The sequence below is a fragment of the Strix uralensis genome, chromosome 18 (assembly GCF_047716275.1).
Source record: "Strix uralensis isolate ZFMK-TIS-50842 chromosome 18, bStrUra1, whole genome shotgun sequence".
Classification (NCBI taxonomy): domain Eukaryota; kingdom Metazoa; phylum Chordata; class Aves; order Strigiformes; family Strigidae; genus Strix; species Strix uralensis.
In genome coordinates, this window is record NC_133989.1 from 5,165,460 (window position 1) to 5,187,021 (window position 21,562).

The following is a 21,562-nucleotide window of genomic DNA, read 5'->3' on the forward strand; positions in this document are numbered from 1 at the left end:
TGTGGCACAAGTAAACGTGCTGCCTCCAGACATGGAATTCTGTCTGTCTCCTGGTGTAGACCTCAGCCTCACAGTTAAAAGCTGTTTAGTGGCTAGCTTCCTGCAGTAGTGTCTTTGAAAGTGTGATTGATGCAAATGTGTGATGTAGGTGAGAAATGCTCTGATTTATGCCTCATTTTCACTACTTAGTAATCGTTGTGTCTCATGAGAGCCTCTAAAGAAACCTTTTTGATAGTAGTAATTTAGTAGTGGAGGTACAGCCTGGACCTCCCTTCTGCCAAACTCCGCAAAAAAGTTACTGGTGTCTCAAGCAGATGTTTCTAGTTTTTAAGACAATGGGATATTAATAAACTAATTTAGGTTTCCTTCACTCCCATTTGAGAAGAAATGTCACCTCAAACCTTACACACAGATGGAGAAAGAAGTAGTTGTCATATGGACCTGAGACACAGACCTACAATGCTGGACTTTCTGGATCCTCTGTTGAGTTTTGCTGTTGTCCAGACACCCCCACTTGATGCACAACAGATTACCTGTCCGTATTTTGGCAACAGGGATCGTAATAGCTTTAAGCAGTTCAAGTCGTTATTTAGGTGTTTGTAGCATGCTTTGTCATTCCTACATAAAATTACTCATTTCTATTAAAAAGCACCTAGTGACATTTAAAATATCAGAACAACTGTTCAAATAAACAACTCCTCATTATGCGCTTACGTGGGATATACGTGGTATATACATTGGCCTACCATAGGCAAAATGATCAACGAACAATGTAATCGTTAACAGGACTTCAAGTGTCACATCACCAAATTTGTGACTGAAAATGCTTAGTGAGAAAAAGGAGAAATATTTTTTGTCCAGGTAATCACATAACTGACAGGGCGTGGCAGGAATTATGAGTATAATGATGCTTCAAGGGTTACAGAGCCAAAAGGGGATTCTCAAAATCTAGATCCATTCTGCAAGTCTCTTTCTGATTATGGGAATTGACTTAGGATTTCTGTGTATCAGTCCCTTACCTGTAAAACGAAGGTTTTATTTATTTGTTACTTTCATCACTGTTTGCTCCAAGACTTTATATACTAAAGATTTTGTACTGTTTTGATATGACCATAGCAGAGTGCATATTCCTCAGGTCTGGTCAAAAGGAACAGCATAAAAAGCTGCTGCAAAGGTGAAAGGCAAGATATACAAGGAGCACAACTGAGAAGTGCCATTCCTTAGTTTGCTGCAAGCTCTCCATGTGGCTGTGGTCAACCAAACCGCTCTCTCAGCCTAAACTTCTGCTCTTTGAAGTGTAAACACTACACCTTTACCTCACAGTGATGCTGGGAAGCTGTATTAGCTTAGTGTGTATAAGTCTTCTAAATCCTTGAAGACACTGAAATAATGAATGTTACTACCTGAATGGGCACATTGTATATGATTGTAAGAACCTCCAGTGAACATTCTCATTTGCTATACAATAGCTTTTCATTAAAACAGTTCTTTTTTTTCCATGCAAGAGAGAGACAACTTTTTCTGGCATTAGCAACTGTGGGTCTGATCACATCTAATGCTTTGGTGTTTGGAAGCATGGTGTGCTATAGACCCAACGCAAGTTTACACAAACAAGAAACGCACGGACTACTTTCATTATTATTTTTAATCTTGCATAATTTTCAGAAGAAATAGCAAAACACAGCACAATTCTAATCTTACCAATATGGTTATAGTTTGCAATAAAAAAGTCATCTTGGTTATTAGCAGTGCTGCTAAATGACTGGCCTGACTTGAAGCCTTCCATCTGGAATTATAAGTTAAGGACAGTTTATCAGAGTAGTGATTTATTGTGTAAACAGATCTTGCTGATGGCATTTAGGAAAACTTAGCTGCCTGCCACTCAGATAAATTCTTTAATCACACTTGACTGAGATTTCCAGCCTTGAATTATTAGTTAATATCATCTGAGCAAAAGCATAATTTATTGTTTAAGTAAACTTTGAAACAGAAGAACAGAGCCTTAGATACCAGACTTAGTGCTTCCCTTAGGAAAAGCATTTTTCTTTTAGCACAGAACTGTAATAGAACAGAAGTAAGATTTGTGACTAATTCCATCTCTTATTGCATATATAACTTACCTAATGGCAGAATACTACCTTCTAAGCTATTCTTTCCTCATTCATGTATTGTAACACCAATAGCCATCATGCTGTAACTAAGCATAGGTCAATTGCACACATTCAGAGATGTACAAACCACAAAATTTAACAGTGACACATCTGTGGTTTCCATATAGGGAAATTTGATACCATCCTTTCCTTATAATTCCATCTGTTTTATCAATGGCACTTGAGGAAACCCATGAATTTCCTCACCACAGTCACTTGTAGCTGATTTAGAGAAGGTAGTTATTTGAATGAAAGGGATAATCATATCTTGTCCTCTATCAACAATTTCTTAGCAATTTACAATAGTGTAATATACTAATAGCCACCAGATGCCAGCATATGCATGCAAGCACTAAATAAGTGCCTGTTTCATGCTAAAAGGCAAGGATGGTGCAGACCTCTCAGGTCATGGTGCAGTTACAGTCACACAAAGAGTATAAGTGCACTTTCTCTTCGATGTTTCAGTATCATATAAAATAAAAAATCTGATCACCGAGTCAGATCCACACGGCAGTGCACTAAAGTTAACCTTGGATTTAAGGAGACCACTTACCAGAGAAAGGACTGTATCGCTGGTTTAGCTGGTAATTGCCTTCTCTGTTCAATACTGGCTTATTTCTATATGGAACCCTGACTGGAATTTCTAGCCTAGTAGATCTGGTTTTTTAACTTTGCATACTAAATTGAGGAGCCTTAATATCAGATACTCTGTTGTGTAAGTCTGCACAGAATATACCAAAGTCACTTCACCATCTCTGCCAAGTAGAGCAGACCTTCCAGACACGTCGCGTTCTTGGCTGCAGACATACAAACAGTGTAGGCAGGAGAAATAAAAGGCCAGGTATTCATGGTGCAACCATACTGCAACACTTTCAAGTGCAGATGGTTCTTTTTGTCTGAATTTGTCAGTGCTTCCGCCAGAAGTCTTTGCAACACCACAAAGTAGTCACAACCTTCTGAAATTAATTGAATAATGGAAATTGCTTCTGACAGATTTCTTCCAGAGTAGAAAACTTTGGTCCCAGAGTGTTCAAAAAATCAACAGGCAAGTCCTCACTGCCAACGGAGAGAGAGCAGAAGGAGTTACTTCGCTCTAGTTCTCCTTCCTCAGCGTATCTGCAAGGTTCATAGATGGCCCCGTAATCTTCCAGCGTGTTTTGGTAATACAGTTTCTAAAGAAGGGAAGAAACAATGCAAATCATCATGGAGGCTCCTACTGCCCTTTTGGAAATTAAGGGAACTCATGGTCTGCAGATTAGCCAGGAGGTTACAGTGAAGAGTTATGAGTCTTTCTCTGATAAGGAAAAGTTTTACTGAAACTCTCAGCTGCATAAGCACCAGAGCCTGAACTTCCCCTACAGTACAAACGAGGCAGAAAAGAGCATTTGATCTGTCCTGGACCAGACAGCTATCAAGCAAACATGAGTGCATGGAGGCACGCAGTCCAGCCCAAGGAGACATGGGGACAGGCCTGTGAACATGCAGTGGCCAGGCAGGACAGGGCAAGAGGAACTAGCATTTCCCTGATCGCACAGAAGTGAAAGAGCAGGCAACCAAACTTTAACGCTGCACAGCAACAGAAAGCACTTCAGCCCTACTTCCCCATCTTGAAGAATTTGTTACAGGTGACAGACCCCAGCCTTGCAGTAAATGCTGGGTGACCAGCCAGAGGCAGCAAGAAGTCTAGGAGATAAGGCATTTTCAACAAGGAAGTCTTGAAGGTTTCCCCATCAAATATATCCCCTGCTTTCAATTGTAATGCTTCTTAGATGTGGGCTGAGAGAGTAGCTGAAGTCACAGCAGCTTTCCAGTTTTGCAAGCCTTTTTTCCCATTCTTACAAACCAACTGGACAAAGGAGGGATTCAACATTCATTTCTTACCTGACCCAGTATTTTGTCCACTGACTGTATGATGCAATCAAGGTGTCTTACTTGGAATGTCTTGCAACTAGCGCACAGGCCATCCTGGAAGACAGACATAGTATCTCAGGTTTGACCAGCATAAAGTCAAGTACTAACATTTCTTTCAGATACAAATAAATCCAATTATCATTCTCTTTGTTGCATCCATTTCTCTTGTGCTGTCTTCTCCAGTTACATTGCAGCTTTTTCTGTCCAGGGACTGTTTCTTCTTATGAGTACGTACTCCATGTGCACATGGAGTCACAAACTGTAATCTCCAGTAATTAAATATGTTTCTTCCTCTAAATTTCTTGGATTTCTTTTCATTAATGGCACCAAACATGACCTCAGAACTTTACAATGTCTACTTACACAGGTAATCCTAGCTCCTAACTATGTGGAATTGAGTTCTCACATACATAAAAAAGGCTGGTTTACTTTTTCTTTGCCTGCTGTAAGACACAGATTGTTCTTAGGGTCTCTTGGTGATCACTACATACTTATGAACAGAACACACGGCAGTCACCTACTGATGTAGACCAGAATTTCCTTCAGGCATTCTTTACAACGAAAATAGCCATCTGTTAGAGAATACAGTACAAAAATCCACAGAACAAACTCAAAAGCCTTCAAATCCCCAGAAGTACATCTTATAGTCATAAAAATACTCATAAATCCTGTCAACACTTTTAGAGTATGTTAAGTAGAAGATGTTGACCAGCATGTTTCTGATAGATATCCGAAGAATGAAGGTTCCATTTCACTTATGCCAAGAACTGAATAAAATCTCATGCATATCACTTCAAGTACTGTGATAAGAATTTTGGAAGAAATTACACTTCCAAATGTTTAGAGCAATAACTAATTAAAAGAAGTGACAGACACAAACCGAAAGCTGTTAGAAAAAAAGTAACTTGTCAACAGTATTTTAAATACCAGTGGAATCTCCAACAAGTGACACTTATTTTCTAACTGAACTATATTACATTATTCTTCCCACTATTATTAATATCAAACCTCATTCTTGGGATTACCAATTTAAGTGGTATAAAACAGGGCATTTACTTAACGAAACAGGCAGTTACCTCAGTAATCACTTCTTTTCCAGCCTCCACAGACACAGGTGGTAGAGCAGCGTGATCTGTAATACCCAGCGGAGCCTGCATACAGGGAGAGGGATGGTATTAATACGAAACTGAACTAGGCTGTGAAGGATCACACTTTTGCAGACTATTCCCTTTTTCACTTGCATTTACTTCCTTGTTTAAAACACTAGTACGTGCAGCATGACAATAGATGATGTGCCTCCTCATCTGTTGGATTCATCAGTAGGATGAGGCACCTGGGAAGGTCCTGCTGATACTGAAAAATGGTAGGAGTGATAATGGTCTGTCACCAGAGTAGCATTATCCAATCCATGCAGAACACCACTCCCCGGATATGCTTAGTGGCACAAAAAAAGCTTTACTTTGCTCAATGACAAAACCAGAGGAAACATAATAAAAGAGATGACTAGTACCAGATTCAGCCACACAACACTGGTGGGGTACTGTGATACATGCTTTTGCACTTACTTGACATAAAGACACTCCGCTCTCTTCATTATAATTGATTAAAGTCTGTTCACCTTGAGGTGGAACAATGGCTTTTCTTTTAGATCCCGGCACATAAAACCGGCAAAGTAGAATACTGGAAACTGTTGAAATAAGAAAGGGAATGGTGAGACGGGCATCGTGAATAGATCTGTATGGCTCAATACAGTGGGTTGATGAGGTACCTGGCCCAGTTCCAAATGAGCTAACTCGGAAACCCCTAGCAATGTAGCCATGCAGATGCCATGCTTGGCCTGGAGTGGTTAGCCTGCTTGAGAAAGCCAGCCTGTTATCTCCACAGAGCACTGCACTGAGCAGACAGACATACTACAGTCATCAGATAATCTATTAATTTTTGCTTCAGATAAAGAATCAGTAGTTCATCTCTTCAGCAGCAAATGACATGAGCTGTTACAGAGGAAGCAGCTCTATAACAAGCAGTTACTGAGTGGTGTAACCTCATGGGAGAAATTCATTACTTCCAGTTAGCCAGTACATGGTTAATGTCAAAAAAGTCAAGTATTCGACTTTATTCAATGCAAACAAGAATATTTACTTTGTTGTACTACAGTTCAGCTTAACAACACATTTACATCTGCCAGTTGTCTTCTAGCCACAATATAATCATGATTTTCCCAAGTAACAAGCTAAAAAATTCCACCTGTTAATATTACATTTCTGTTTTTTTATTTCAAATATTTTCTTTTTTCCTAGGTTACATACTTGTATTTATTGTTGTATAGTATTCCATGCATCCATGTCATGTTCCCTTTTTCAATTCTGTATAATACACAGTCCTCACGTTTTCACATCCCAACCATGAGTTCAGATAAGTTTCACTAATCTTTCCAGTGTCTTTTACCCTGTGTGGTCAGCCTTGAATACCACCTTCCTCTGCATTACACATTGTATCATAGTGCCTACTAATTTGAGAGTTTTCTTGGCTATCGAAAAAGATCTCTTTGGTTACTAGATGGAAATGGCAATGTCTTGTATTGGAAAACTAAGGTCTTCCTAAAATTTGAAGAGAGAACAGGACACGTGGATGGAAGCACCCTGAAGAGTGCAAGTATTAACTGCTTGCACCTTGACTACGCTCTAACACGTTAAGGCAAATGGCCTTTACTGTTAAGGCTGGTAGATTTTAGCACACGTGCATGAGCTGCAATTGCAATGAGATGACAGATAACTTGCACACATAAGTTAGGAGGTTACTTACCCAGTAGTAATAAGAAAGCCGTAAGTATTATCGCTATGGCACCACCTCCAAGTCTCACTGCTGCTTGTGGAAGCAGTGAATCTTTACACGCATGTCCATCTGGGCAAAAGCAGAGTCTAACATGCTGATTCTGCCTTGTAGAAAATCCTTGCCTGTCCTGAATAATGACAGGCACCGAGTAGCTACCTTGTGGGAGGCTTCTTAACATTAAAAGTTCAACTGACTCCCCTAAAAAGAAGACAAGCAAATTATTTCAAGACTCATAGAAGTCTGATTTTCTACAGTCCTTTCTGTTGATAATCAAAGAGAAATTTATTTGCACCACTATTTCAAATACTTTTTCCAGCCTTAATGCACCATAGTAAATAGGACAAAATGACATCCCACTTCATCACCTTACTGAGCCTTCTGGGCAAAGAGATCTGTCCCAGTCTTGCTGCATTCTGGCATAGCTGCACTGATAACCTCTAGAATTCATCAGGTAGTTAATCAAATGCAGAAGTGGTTCCTCAGCTGTCTTATCCCCCTTTCTGCAATTTGAGCACATTGCTTCTGGTCCTATCCTCCATTGAGATGAAGTACAATGTAACTTTTTTCAAACTGCAGTCACTTTATATTTTGAAAGCTGTTCTTCCATTCCTTTCCATCTCACTGAGACTAATCAGTAACAAACCATAAAGGTAAGAGACAGTGAAATAACTAGAGGGCACATAACTGACGATAAACCTCTCATGAAGGACATGAAAGGAAGAACTCACCAAAGTTTCTTCCTAATGTCCAGTTATGCTTCACATCTTCAGAGTCCTCAGCCAGCTCAAATGTAAATGGCCCAGAATGTGAATGGACCGGAGCAGACTTAGCTTTTATAATGAGACGTGTCCCTTCTTTTTTGTCACACACATCTAAAGAAGGAGCCACTAATGTTGGCATATGATCATTATGGTCAGACAAGTAAAGCAGGACGGTGCCAGTACCAGTCTGTGGTGAAATACCTAAGTAGGAGTAAAAGAAACAGAAAAACACTCACAACTGGGGATCAACAAAAGCATTGGCAGGATCTCTGTCTGGTTTATCCCACTAGTCACACATAACACAAGTTTTAAACATTAGGGTGTTCTGCGTTACTGTTCTCCACTTAGATACTTAGTCTTGCTATCATTTTATATCTAACATGCACCTCATCTCAAACAGTCCAAATACTGCTTGAATATTTTCTGACTGGCTTCTTACCATGATCAATAGCATGAACGATAATGGTGTACAGGCTGTTGTTCACGTAAGGGGATTCTTGATCAAATTCTTTTGCCACAGTAAGAACTCCAGAATTCTCATCCACACTCAGCCAACCATCTGGGTCATGGGCTAGTTCATATCTTAAAAAGAAAGGAAAAACTTACAATCTTAAATGGATTTTGAGGAATGTAAAATTTCTCCTGCATTTTTCTTTGTCCTTTTGAGCTCTGTAGGTATTTTTACTTGTTAGTGATGCTTACTTTTTTTAACTCCATGACAAGCTGTGTGTTTCAACACAGTCAACAAACTTCTCCACATAAGTCCCCATACCTTGTATAGGCCCATCATCACTATTCCTAGGGGCTAAGAGTATCTAATTTCCACATCAGATTACCATTCTTACAGCCAAGCATACCTTAGTCATTTCTATGGCATCAAAATATTGTCATCAAAAGTAAAATATAACTAATGCAACCTGGTTTTAGGTAAAACTGTTTTGAAGACAACAGAAACACTGAGCAACCAAGGACTGACTGCACCTTTAAATTGTATCTTACAGAACCAGCTATCTGGATCTGCAGTATCATAAACAGTAAACCTGCACCTCTAATGTATAAATTCATATAACTGTAAATATGTAGGTGTATGTATATTCATAGATGTACATATACCAAATTAAACTTGAAAACCTCTTTATATTCCTAAACTATTTATTCTGAGAGTTAAAAGCATCTCCACTTACTTTATCTTATTTGGCACATCATCTGGATATGTGGCAGGATACCTTCTAAATACTTTCCCAGGCTTCATTGAATCTTCTTTTTGGACAATCAGTATAGGAGGATGAAACACAGGAGCAGCCTGAGACTGTAAGACCTTGATGTTCACAGTTGTACTCGTGGATTCTAAGCTTGAGATCATCACAGTGCCATTTTTACATAAGAAGAAAGGTTCTTCATTTGCTACAGAAATGACAAGTCTCATCTCAGAGTCATCTTCATAGCTGAGAGGCTGAAAACCCCAAACAAAAGTCTGATTAGCACTTATGATCTTGGTTTGGCAGTCACCTCTATATACCTGGAACTCAGAGGTGAGCTGAACTTAAGAAATCCAGCTAAGAAGATGCTAAGCTATCGGTCTTGTAACCAGACTGGCCACGCTATACAGTGCCATGCTGTAGTTCATCTATTACTGCTCCTTACCTCGATAATACTCAAAATGCCTTCATTTGTGTCTGGATCTGTCTCAATGGCAAACTGTTCCTTCTCATTGCCTTTTGTTACTCTGTATTTTGCTCTCCAAGCTGGAGTATTGGGAGAGTCTTCATCTTCCACTTGGAGCCGTAATACAGCTGGATGTTCTTGACCTGCTGAAATCTGCAGCTGGTACTGAGAGGGGAAAGGAAAGAAATAAAGACTATTTCTATTCTCCAAGTGGAGGAAGCTTGTTAGCCAGTTCTGAACCAGAGTTCCACCACAGACCATGTGGAGCTACTTTCTGCACACACTGTTGCTGTCTGCAGTGGTTCATGTGTCCCCACTCAGTGACAGAACTAACTTTCCTCCAACACATTCCCACTGACTTCATAAAGAACTCATTACTAAACCTGATCTTCATCTAAAAGCAGGAGACTACTCACCTCTCCTAATGCTGACTGTAGCAATAAGCCCATAAATGCCACTAGGGCTTTTCATCCAGGATTGTCTTCTGCCATGTACAAGAGATTGGTGCATACAGGCTTAGGCCAGTACTAGTCTGCAGATGTTATGTACCTGACTTTGTAGAAAGCAAGTATGTGTGAGATTTTAGGTAATTTCTTCACAATGTTTTAAGTTTTTGATGGTGCAATGTAGCCACCAGCTTGCCTAACTAGCACTCCAAAGACCAGCTAAGAAATGCCAATTAAATCACCTAAGGCAGAAATACATCTTAAAATATGAGGTGGTTATAAAATGTAATTTGCTTGTGCTATTTTCTTCATATAAGTTGGTCACTGGTTGAGATCTGAAATTTCAGACTCTTGCCTTCTAATAAGTAAACAACGCTGTCCTTGCATCACAACTTTTAAAACTGCTGTGAAGAATAATACATGTACTCAGATAGAGGGAACAAATCACAACTGTGAGAAGGCTCAGAATTTTACTAGACTGGAGTTAATGATGATGAAGCACAGATTTCTTGTACAAACCTGTTTTGGTAGATTATCTAACCTTATTCCCTCAGGTCTTCCAAACACTATTCTGCAGGTAGGAGACCTACCATAGTAACACACTGGTAAGTGTGTTTGCTTTTGTAGGTGTCTTTGTACCCACTGTTGTAGCCCTGTATCTATTCTTACTGTTCACAACTGCAAATATTTACATATACCAGTGCTTGACATGACTCTGCGCTCTGGAAGCGTGTCCTGGTTTTGGCTGGGGTAGAGTTAATTTTCTTCACAGTAGCTAGTGTGGGGCTATGTTCTGGATTTGTGCTGAAAACAGTGTTGATAACACAGGGATGTTTTAGTCATTGCTGAGCAGTGCTTACACGCCGTCAAGGGCCTTTCTGCCTCTCACCCCCCCCACCAGTGAGGAGGCTGGGGTGCACAAGGAGTTGGGAGGGGACACAGCTGGGACAGCTGACCCCAACTGACCAAGGGGATGTCCCAGACCACACGGTGTCACGCTCAGCAATGAAAGCTGCAGGGCAGGGGGAAGTGGAGGACATTCAGAGTTACACCATTTGTCTTGCCAAGTAACCCTTACATGTGATGGAGCCCTGCTTTCCTGGAGATGGCTGAGCACCTGCCTGCCGATGGGAAGTGGTGAATTAATTCCTTATGTTGCTTTGCTGGCGTGTGTGGCTTTTGCTTTACCTATTAAACTGTCTTTATCTTAACCCACAACTTTTCTCACTTCTACCTTTCCAAATCTCTCCTCCATCCCACTGCAGGGGAGTGAGCGAGCATCTGGGTGGTGTTTAGCTGCCAGCCAAGGTTAAACCAAAACATTGTGTCAACATGCAAGTTACAAAAACAGTCTTTCTGGGACCTGGATTATCAATGGGACCAGAGCCTGAAAACGGATAACTCTTACCTGAATTCAAATGTAGCTGTCTACCCCTTCACAACTTTCAACTCCTCAGAGACCTCTTCCTGCCAGCAAGCTCAATTGCTCCCACGCACACAGCAAATGCTCTACAAGCACCCTCGCAGAATATGACAGCAGAAGCACTGCTACCATACCTCACTGCCCCATTGAGATGTACTGAGATTGTAGGCACACAGGTTTCAGGCCATTGAGATCTTCATGATCAAAACTAGAATCTTTCAAGAGCGGATTGTAATCAGCACCTTAGCTTCTCAGATGTTAGAACAAGCTAGTCAGCATCCTTACACTAATAGTGAGACAAAAACTTTCTAGTGCTGTACACAGAAAAACAACAAAGTTCATCACTGCCAGTAGTCAAGCATTCTCTTACTGTTCTCATTTTTAAGAGATATTTCTTCTAACATGTAAAGCTCATTTGCACATGTTTTGGCCTGATTCTGTAAGTGTCTGAGGGTTCCCATTTCCACTGCTGAGTGTATTTAGCAGCTTGAAGGACTGAATTGTATTTAGAAATACTCAATAATGATGTTTTTCCTTACATTATCCCTAGTAAATACAGGGAGGTGGTTGTTTGCATCTTCAACAGCTACATTCACTGTTGCCGTAGATGACAGCTGGGGAGTTCCATGGTCACTGGCTTTAATCAGAAGTTTGAAAGAGTTAGCAGCCTGAAAAACAGAAGAAAGGAAATTCCAAACTTAGTTCCGAAGCATTTCCCGCATTTTATCAGTCACAGCTACAAAGCTGGATGTGAGACTCTCCAGGTATAAGTTAACATGCAGTGAACATGTATTATGCATTAAATGACAAGAAGCTGTCATATGTACATCACCTTATAATCCAGGCATCCTGACAGAAGTATTGATCCTGTGTTAGAATCAATATCAAATGGGATTCCATCTGGATGGGACATTTGCATACTTAGAAAATAGGACACCTGAGAATTCACAGTGCCATCTTCATCTTTGTCCAAGGCAGTAACTTGGAAAACTGGCTCATCTAGAATGAAGAATTGAGACATTCGTAGAAGTGTTTAGTCTTGACCTGGAGTTTCTTAGGCCTGTCTGCAGGCTCCTGAACACACAAGTCCTAAGAAAATCTATAACATCTGTGGCTATGGTCATCTGGCTGCCACCTCATTTGGGTGGCAAATCTGCCTAAAGTACTCTTAGACAATAGAGTTACTACACTCCTGAATTTACTTTATTAAAAACATTCACTAGTTATTTATACCAGCTCTGACAGCTCCTGAGGAGTTGGCACCATGCCCACATGTCTACACAGCCAGATTAAGTCTTTATATTTCTAAAACAGTGTGTCTGACCATCTTCTGTGAAGCAGTGTGCATGTGCAGGTTCCAGATCCACAGTTCAGATTAGTCTGCTGAAGTCTTGGCTTGCAGTTAAGAAGAAGTATCTTAGGAGTTTTTCAGAATGTCTCCAACTTTATGCTAATATACATCGAGGTTAATCAGACAAGAAGTTAGGAGGTAGGAAATAGTCCCTAAACCCATGAGTGTTTATGTAAAATCGAGGGAGAAGAACAGATTTATAAGAAAGGAAAAAGAAAGACAAAGGAATTAAAAAGAGAGAAGTCAGACACAAACCAGTAGTATCCCTTGTCTGGATGGCACTTACCTTTACTGTGGTTCTCTCTTATTGTAATGCTGTACTCCTCCTTGGGAAACTCAGGTGCATTGTCATTAATATCTTTAACCTTTATCTTGAAAAATAAAGGGCGGTCCAACGGTTCACCAGTTTTTCTGTGCACAATATCGAAACGTATCTAAACGAGTAGCAACACAGATACCAAAATGGAATGAATGGAACAAAAAACTTTCAATTTTGAAGCTGCTTCAGTCATATTTGACTAGCATTTGGCTTTGAGTTACATCACTAAGTCATCATTCACCTTTCATAGGTAGTAGGTTCATAATGGTCATCTTGTGCATTAAACAATACTTTAAAAAAACAGTACCTGGAGCTGGAGCTGGGTTATTTGAAATTACTATCTAATATAAAATATATAAATAACCTTGGGGCCAGACAAAAGAATGCTATCACATGTACTTCCCAATTCTGAAGTATTTATTCAAGTAGTACATTCAGTTTTCTCTAGCTGCATGTCTATGAAGTTTTGACTCCATACCCAAGACTGTTCAGGGGATTCAATTCTGCATGCTGAATTCTCCTTTGCTACACTTATTTCTGCTTTAAAACCAAGCCCAGAGTGTCTGCCCTGGAACAGCCATGTGTCCAGTGAGGGGGAATAGAAAGCTCTCCAAAATTTAGTTTTATTATGGAAGGCAAGACCTTGCACAGAAAGCCAAATGGAATGGTAACTATCAATTGGGCACAGCTAATCCACAGAGACACAAATAGAAATCATCACAGAAAAAACATAAGGAGACCACAACTGAAGACTTTTTGCAAGAGGAAAACAAACCCACACTCACGTATTTCATTCATACACTTCTTACCACATTTCTTTCATTACACTTACTGCTTATGAATGCTCTTCTGCTTTTTAAGGAGAAACATATGCTTACTCTTATGTAAAGTTACAGTAGCACAGCTTTGCAGCTCCTCTGGTATTATCTGGTTTTTTTGTAATGCATAACTATTTGCTTTCATTCTCTTGATTAGTTTTTGGGTTTACAACTCAGTGTTCTAGCCACTATAGCTGTAATATACTTTGAATTTCAGGACAACCTTCTCATTTTTTAGATGATGATCAAGGGCCATACCAAAAAGAAGATAGAAAAGAAGCGTACAGATATTTGTGGAAGTTCAAACATGTCACAAAGATTTATAATTGATAGTGATGTGGAAGTCACCTATCGGTCTCTGATGAGATAATCATCTTAGCATTTATTTAGAGGTTCAAAATAAGAAAAGGAGGTCATAAAAACACACACTTAAAATTCTTATTGGTGTGTTTCATTCTAGTGAAGCATTTAGCCATGAGAAAGCAATTAATATTTGCAAATAGTTTTAAGTATTTTTTAAAGTGTTACCTGAAAAGTCGGGGTCTTTTCTCTGTCAATGGTACGATGTACGCACACACGTCCATTTGCATCATCTGCTATAGAAAACAATCCAATCTCTGGAGATTCATCCACCCCAGGTCCACTGATTAAATATTTTACTGATGTATTAAATGATTTGTTATTGAACAGCTTTTGAAAAGAGAAGTAGAACAATGCAGTATGAGTTAGGAAGATGGAACAGAAACAAACTGACTTTAGACTAATTCTCTTCCTGCCCATCTTCTCTTTGCAGAAGGGGCCTTGCTTGCAGGCTTGGTCTCAGCCAACTTAACAGCTTCAGCTCTGTGCAATGACTCTCTTACCTCTCCCACTCTATTGGCTTCTTTCCCCTGAGTACGCCTGCAGGTTCCCATAGAAAGGAGCAGCATACCCCCCACACCACACAATTCTACCCAACTGTGTCAATAAGACAACTCTGAACAAGTAAGGTTTTTAAAAAGTTGCTGTTTGATGCAATGTTCTTGCCCTCTCCTACCTTTGGTGTTTTACTGTACAGTCTGTGGTGACGAATACCTCACTGACATTCAAGAAAAACTTTTACTAAAAGGTTGTTTGTACCTGTCCAGCATATTTTGGGAATGGTCCTTTGTCCTCCTCTTGAACATCAATTATGGTGACAACCCAGGTCCTTTTTGTACGCTGTAGAGGACGCAGACTGGCTAACTGATAAGAATTTATCCACTGTTGGATAAAGAAGTGAACTTAGTGTCATAGCTCGCATATTAACAGTTGCATATCTGTTGTTATATAATATTGACTACAAACCTGAATACTCTTCTTTCGGATGGCTTGTCTTAAACTGAAATTTTCAATTTCATGAGAAAAACTGTTGGCAGCCATAACCTTGTGGGGAAAAAAAAAAAAAAAAAGGTTAACTAGAAACCATTGATAGGTTGTCTAGGAGGAAACATATTGATCCAGTTTTGACAGCAGTGTATTAAATTGTATCTAACCGAGGAAACTCCACAAATATCATCCATCTCATTCCAAATGAACTGGCATGGGAGCTTGGATACTGATTTCTCTGGTCAGGTGATGCCAGTCCTAGAAACACACAAACACTGTGTCTAACAGTCCACAGTATTATCTCTGTGGCTTTTCTCAAGCCACGTATCTCCAATTTTTAAAACATTCACCTCTGTCTCTCTGTGTCTAGTGCTCCTTTAGAAGTTGATGGGTATTAACAGGACATAAACCTACTACTGGAAAAAAATTAAGTCTGGGGAGTATTTCAGGTTTGCGGAGACTCAGTGATGTGACTCAAGTGTTCCAAACCTAGCTGATTTACCAGAAGATGAACACTGGACCAAAGTGTCTAATCCAGATGAGTAAAATAAATTGTTGAGAGTGGTGACTACACCCCAATTGGCAGGATTTGCCCTTTTATAAGCACAAACTTCCTGCACCAGCTTCAAACACTGCTTTTTACTTGAAATCTTGCACCACAAAGGAGTAGGACAGTACTCAAATTGCACTATTGACATTAGCTCATAGGTAACTTGTACACCTTCCTCCTAGTTCTCACTGCTTTCACTGGAAACCTTGGGGGTTTATGACTCGTTCCATCAAATGTTTCCAGTGGCATTTAAAAAATGAACAGAGCTCCTCCTGCCTAGACATGGGCAAAGGTTGGGCCTTTACCCCATGATCTTTTCCTGAAGAAACAAAATACTTATAAAATTGCCATGGTTATAAACTTTCTGAGCAATGGGGGGTTGCTGGTAATGCCTTGGAGCTACTCTGTAAAGCTGTTGTATAACCCGGGGAAAACCTCTGCGATGTAAAAACAGCAAGCAAGGCTGTCACCTGGCACTTGCACATAGTATTTATTAGCTTTGTTCCAGGCTCAGCTCTGCTGAACCTCCCGAACAAGCTGCTTTCCCCTAATGTGCGCGTGTAGCTACTTTTAATTCTATTGGAAGCTTTAATTGTGTATTTTGCAGCTTCCAGGCTCCTCCACGTGCACCAGTTGCACAGCAATGGCTCAGGCACTTGCTGTGTCCGTCCCAGCCATGGGCACCGCTACAAAGGAACAGCCCAGTTCAGGAGCACGAGCCCCACAGAAATGCCAGTGAATTAGTGGGGGGCTCATTCATCCAGCAAGGGCAGCACCAGGCACCAGCGCGCTCTGCCAGGCGTGAACGCCCTGGTGTCCCCCGCAGGAGGAGCGGAGGGTCCCCGCTCCTGGACAGCCCCCCCCTCCCCCCAGGAGCCCAGAGCCCGGTACCCGGGGACAGAGGAGCCCCCCCCTTTCTCGGAGGCACCGCGCGGGGGCAAGCGATGCCCTCGGTGCGGCCGCAGCCCCGACCCCACGGCCGCAGCCCCGGCCCCCCCACCCCCGGCCGCGGCCCCGACCCCGCGGAAAAGCAGCGCAGCCCCCGCGCCCCCCACCTGCAGGAGCAGCAGCGCGGGCAGCAGCTCCATGGGACGCGGGCAGCGGAGCGCGGAGCGGAGCGGGGCCGCGGAGCCCGGGCAGGTCCCGCCCCGCGCGCGGGATGCGGGAGGAGGGACCGGCGGAGCCCGGCACTTGGCTGCGAGCGACCTGGTTCCTTGGAAATCTATACAATGATTTACCACAGGCCACGGGTTTTTCACGAACTTACCTGGGGTTTCACCGGCGTTTGAACTGTCCCTGAGGACAAGTGAGTATTTCCGCCTCATCGGGCAAAATTACAAAAAAAAAAAAAAAAAAAAAAAAACAAACAAAAAAAACCAAACAAAACTGTTCATTCTGTAAAACTGAAATGACTCAAAGCAAAGCTCAGTCCTCTGCCACTTGTAGTATTATGCAAATCAAATGGGCCATTACTGCAGTTTTATGACCATTAAATAAAACGTGTGGCTTTCCTGGGTAGTTACTTGGAAATGCCATTACCTGATAAATAACTTCACGGTTGTTTGCAAAAATGCAAACGTGCAACTTTATATTTAATGGGAGCTATTTTTATCTGCCATTCCCGGGAGTGTCACTTTTATATTACCTGAGACTTTGAACCAAGAACAAGTTCTGCAAAAGCTTATTTGAAAGCTTATACAAACACTACATTGTCCAGTTCAACCCAAAAGCCATCAAGCAAGTGTGAACTCGTTTACCCAAAGCTGAACTTCCAGCTTGTGAAAAATACTTTTTAAATAAAACTAGATAAAGAAGCAGGAAATGAAATATTAAACCTTCTAAAACCATGTAAAAAGAAGACTGAGTGAGAGTATGGGGAAGGTCCCAACTTCTATGAAAACAACTCTTACAGCATCTTCCATTCTCCTGTATTGCTTTTACTGGGAGGTTTATTCTTTTTTAGACCTGGAAAATAATGAGTTTAGTGTTCCAGAAGTTGTGAAAGGAAGACTTAGGGAATCTTCTGTTCGGGGGAGAAAAGCAATAGATCATGTCAAATAGGCCACAATGTTTTAAACAACAGTGAGTGTGGGGAGGAGGGCAGGTAGATGATCTTCTGAGATTGACTATTAATGGGCCAAAATAGCTGTAACAGGCTTAAATAGCAGCATGGGATAGGATGGTTTAGACATCAGGAAAACCTCAAATAGCAAGAAAGTTCTGGTTGTGAAATTCTCGTGTGGTGTCTCTCAGAGAAGTTACGTAATGCTTAATATAAAGATTATAAAAATAGCAAAGGGATTTTCAGCAGTAGGAAATGCCATTTTTTCCCCTTTGAATCCCTCTCCCTTCATTTTCCTCTTGATTAGTCTCAACTGAACATAGGAACACGCTCTGTGTGAAATTAAGTTAAACATACTTATCCAGGTGTACTAGCAACATGAGAATGTGGCTCTCTGCAAGCATCTACCCACACGTCTTTGATGTTCTTTGGATCACATTCTAAATGTCCTAGGGATTATAACAGAAAATGTGAAACTCATTGATTAGTGCATTTAGCAAAACAGGTATGAATACGATGAAGTAAGTTTATCCTGTTATTTTTACCTATTGTGATGCCTTAACACAGCCATTACAGAAGTGACTGCCATGTGGAGTAGAAATAATCATACAGCTTTAGTCTCCTAGCTTGGCCATCAGCAGCAATACAGCTGAGATATGCTGAGCTACAAGCTCTATCCCACACTGCAGTAAAGGATTCTCTAAAAGCAAAATTCAGTGCCATCTTGTGGATGATGAAAAAAACACAACTAAGTAACAAACGGGCAGTATCTCACTTTTAATATAGTAAATATACAGTAAATTTGAATTACAAGATCACTTTCCAATGAAATTACTAGCAAAAATATCCACAAAAAGTTCAAATAAATAACAAGACATGATTACCAACATCAAAAGCTGGGCTGAAAATTCTCAGGTTCCAGTCTTTCCAGATAGAGTGGTCTGTTTAATTATTTTTCAGAAGAAAACCCACTAATGCCAATGGAAGCAACAAATGCTCAATACGTTTAAAATAAGGCAAAAAATAGTACATTATAGGTAATTTTATACTGTAGGAATTTCAACTATAATATCAGCTCCAAAAAGAGTATCACCTACTGACTGAAAAAAACTCTGCCAAAATACTCCCAAACTCCTAACAGGATCCTTTAAATAGCAAATACAACATAAAAGTTACCTCAAACAATAAATGAAACACAGACAGGACACAAGCAATAATGGGATTACAGCATAATTAAGCAGTCTGGAGTCAAACAAGACAGTTTAGTCCAGTGATATAAGCATGACCATCCTGTGCAGCACTACACCACTCTGCCATCGTGCTGGGCACCAGCCAGCAGCAAAAAGCAGAGGGGCACTGGGGGCACATGGGCAGCAGGGCTGGGATTTACAGTCACAGCATCCTGGGAGAGGGGCACCAGTGGGAGGTGAGAGCTCCCTACTTCTGGCAATCCACTTGCTCTAAACTCAACTTTCTCAGAACAAGTACCACTGAGCCTTTTTGCCTCTGTAAGAAGTACTATCCCCCCATGACCCAGCAAACGTGACCTCTTATTTGGAAAGAAAATTACAGTCCAGCTTATCAGCCTTAACAAGCATTCACCCCATGATGTGGGGATTGATTTGAGTCTTCCTTGCAAGGCTCTTCCACGTGAGGAAGCTGTGAAGCCCCTCTTCCCGGAATGGTACACACTGCTCACACAATGATAACCCCTCTTTGCAGCATAACTTCTGAGGGACTGCAGAAGCTTGGTACCTGCCCTGCTAACAGGGTGAGGATCTGCAGGCATTGTGCAGAAACTTCAGAACTGCTGTACAGAACTGAAAGGTGTGGGGGAGGTAAAATGTTAACTGACCACTGTATTTCACTGCAGAGATGGAAGTAATGGAGAAAAAAAGAAACATGTCAAGACAAAACCAGTATTTTTTAAAAATTCTTCATGTTATGCATTAAAATTACAGTTTAGCATTACCAAGGAAAACAGTTTATATATACTGGAGTAAAATTCTGTTTCTTCACATCTTTGTAACAGGGTAATTTCATTGAAAACAACAGAGTTGTTTAAAGTTTATAGTATAACTGAAGTAGAATCTGGCTGTTTATTTAAAACGCAACCTGAGCATATTTGTTCTGTAGGTAGTACTGCAGAACATTAAACCTTTAAATTATCTAGAAAAAAAGATAATCACTCTTTAAATATCTCACATCACCATAAACTTGTTCTTCAAGAAGCATCATCAATGCCAGGCTTAGACACACATATACTGCTAAACCCAGTGAAAAAAAATATAAATAGCCACACAAACACTGTGCTGTGGAAGCATTTTAATTCCAAACTGAATGAATTTGATGGAATAAATGTTTCTGCTATATTCAGATGTGCTTCTAAAGACAATACCCATCAATACAAAATGAAGAAAACATAAACCACAGTCCTCCTCATAAAAGGAGCTCTTTTTATCTATAGGCCCAGCACATAGTCAAGTTAAAATGGAAGCAAAAGTGCTGCAGGATAAAATCCAACCTCGCAGGTCTGCTCATGGCAAGAGCTGTTTGTTGAAGCAAACACAGAATTTCTATTTCTGTATATGAACAAAGAAAACTGTGTAAGAAATATAAAATCAATGAACAAAAATTAGACTTGTGTGATTACCATGTGAGACAAACTTATCTGACCAGATCACAGCCAGAGCTTAATGATGAACAAGTACTCCATCTCATTTTAAGTGACATCACCATCTTCACCTGCATAACATTTTAGTCTCCAACAACAGGCTGATGTCCATCAGATCACAACCACTACATTAAAACAAAACTTTCCTAGGTCTGTGAGAAAAAACTTTTCTCAGTGCCAGTCACCTTTGCTCTGGTCAAAGCTGACTGACACACTATTTATTTATTCTTTAAGAAGTGATCTTGCAAAATGTGCCTGTATCTACATGCCATCCTTATAAACTAGGAAAGCATTAATATAGAGTAACATTTCAGAGGAAAATTTAGCATACACTAATATTCAGTCCTATAATAACATGCTAAATTAATTACTGCATCTGACAGAATTTGTTTAAAAAACCTGCTATTCTGATTATTGACTTGATCCTGCTCACCTTGCTTCTGGTGCTTATAACAGTGTGCTAAAATCATGCACTAAAGCAGTGCTTATTGGCAAGAGCAGTCCTACTAAATTTCACTGCTATTAATGTCAATCAGGAAAACTTGACTAATGAAGGCTTGTAGAATTTGGCCAGAGCTTGGAATTCTAGCACTGGATGCAAGAACCCATCTACGAAAAGCTGAAATACATGATGAGCCTGGAACAAAACAAAAGGATGAAATAGCAACAACAGAATGTGCTGGTCCTCTGCAGCTGCTGGTGTTGAATGCCACCCTCTAAATTTCATCACACCTCTGACACAGCCAATTTATTTGATTTTTGAGCATGTCAGATTAAGTTTCACTTTAATTGCATAGAGCTGAATGTACATGCAACTACAATTAATCTTAACTGTAACTTCACAAATATTGAATATGGAAATATAACACTGTATATTACATTTGTTTCCTTTATCAATTTCAAATTTCACATTTGGTCTCCAGTAGACTAGGAAAAAAACACTAAAAATATTTCTTAGACTATTCCTGAGCAATGTTTTTAGGTACTGTAAAATACTCTAGTTTATTACTACATTTATTAATATTCTCACATTTTAAACTACATATAAATCCATGCTTTGAAATTTTACAAAGCTGAAGATCTGGTAGGCACGATGAAAGAATAGAAACAGCTAAGCATCTTAAAACCAAGATGAGATCAACAAGAGAAGTGCAATTTAACTATATACATAATGTACTTTTTAGTATTTGCTACTTTTTCATTTTCTATCACAATGTGAAGGATCCACGTGTAAAATCTGGTCCATGAGACCT

At 40.2% G+C, this 21,562-nt stretch overlaps 1 protein-coding gene and 1 long non-coding RNA gene across 2 annotated transcripts; both read right to left on the minus strand.

Moving 5' to 3' along the window:
- Positions 1–3,282: 3,282 nt before the first annotated feature.
- Positions 3,283–5,206, minus strand: LOC141951513 (uncharacterized). Its single transcript, XR_012631373.1, has 3 exons — positions 5,138–5,206; positions 4,032–4,115; positions 3,283–3,322 (listed from the first exon to the last, which is right to left on the minus strand). It is a non-coding gene; the product is annotated as an uncharacterized LOC141951513 (long non-coding RNA).
- A 155-nt stretch (positions 5,207–5,361) lies between these two features.
- CDH26 (cadherin 26) lies at positions 5,362–16,898 on the minus strand. Its single transcript, XM_074888142.1, has 14 exons — positions 16,841–16,898; positions 15,879–15,892; positions 15,003–15,080; positions 14,796–14,918; positions 14,205–14,366; positions 12,826–12,973; positions 12,021–12,187; positions 11,728–11,856; positions 9,299–9,484; positions 8,839–9,107; positions 8,094–8,236; positions 7,622–7,855; positions 6,864–7,091; positions 5,362–5,495 (listed from the first exon to the last, which is right to left on the minus strand). The coding sequence occupies exons 1-14, from the start codon at positions 16,896–16,898 to the stop codon at positions 5,362–5,364; spliced, it is 2,073 nt and encodes a 690-aa protein (XP_074744243.1).
- Between the last annotated feature and the right edge of the window lie 4,664 nt (positions 16,899–21,562).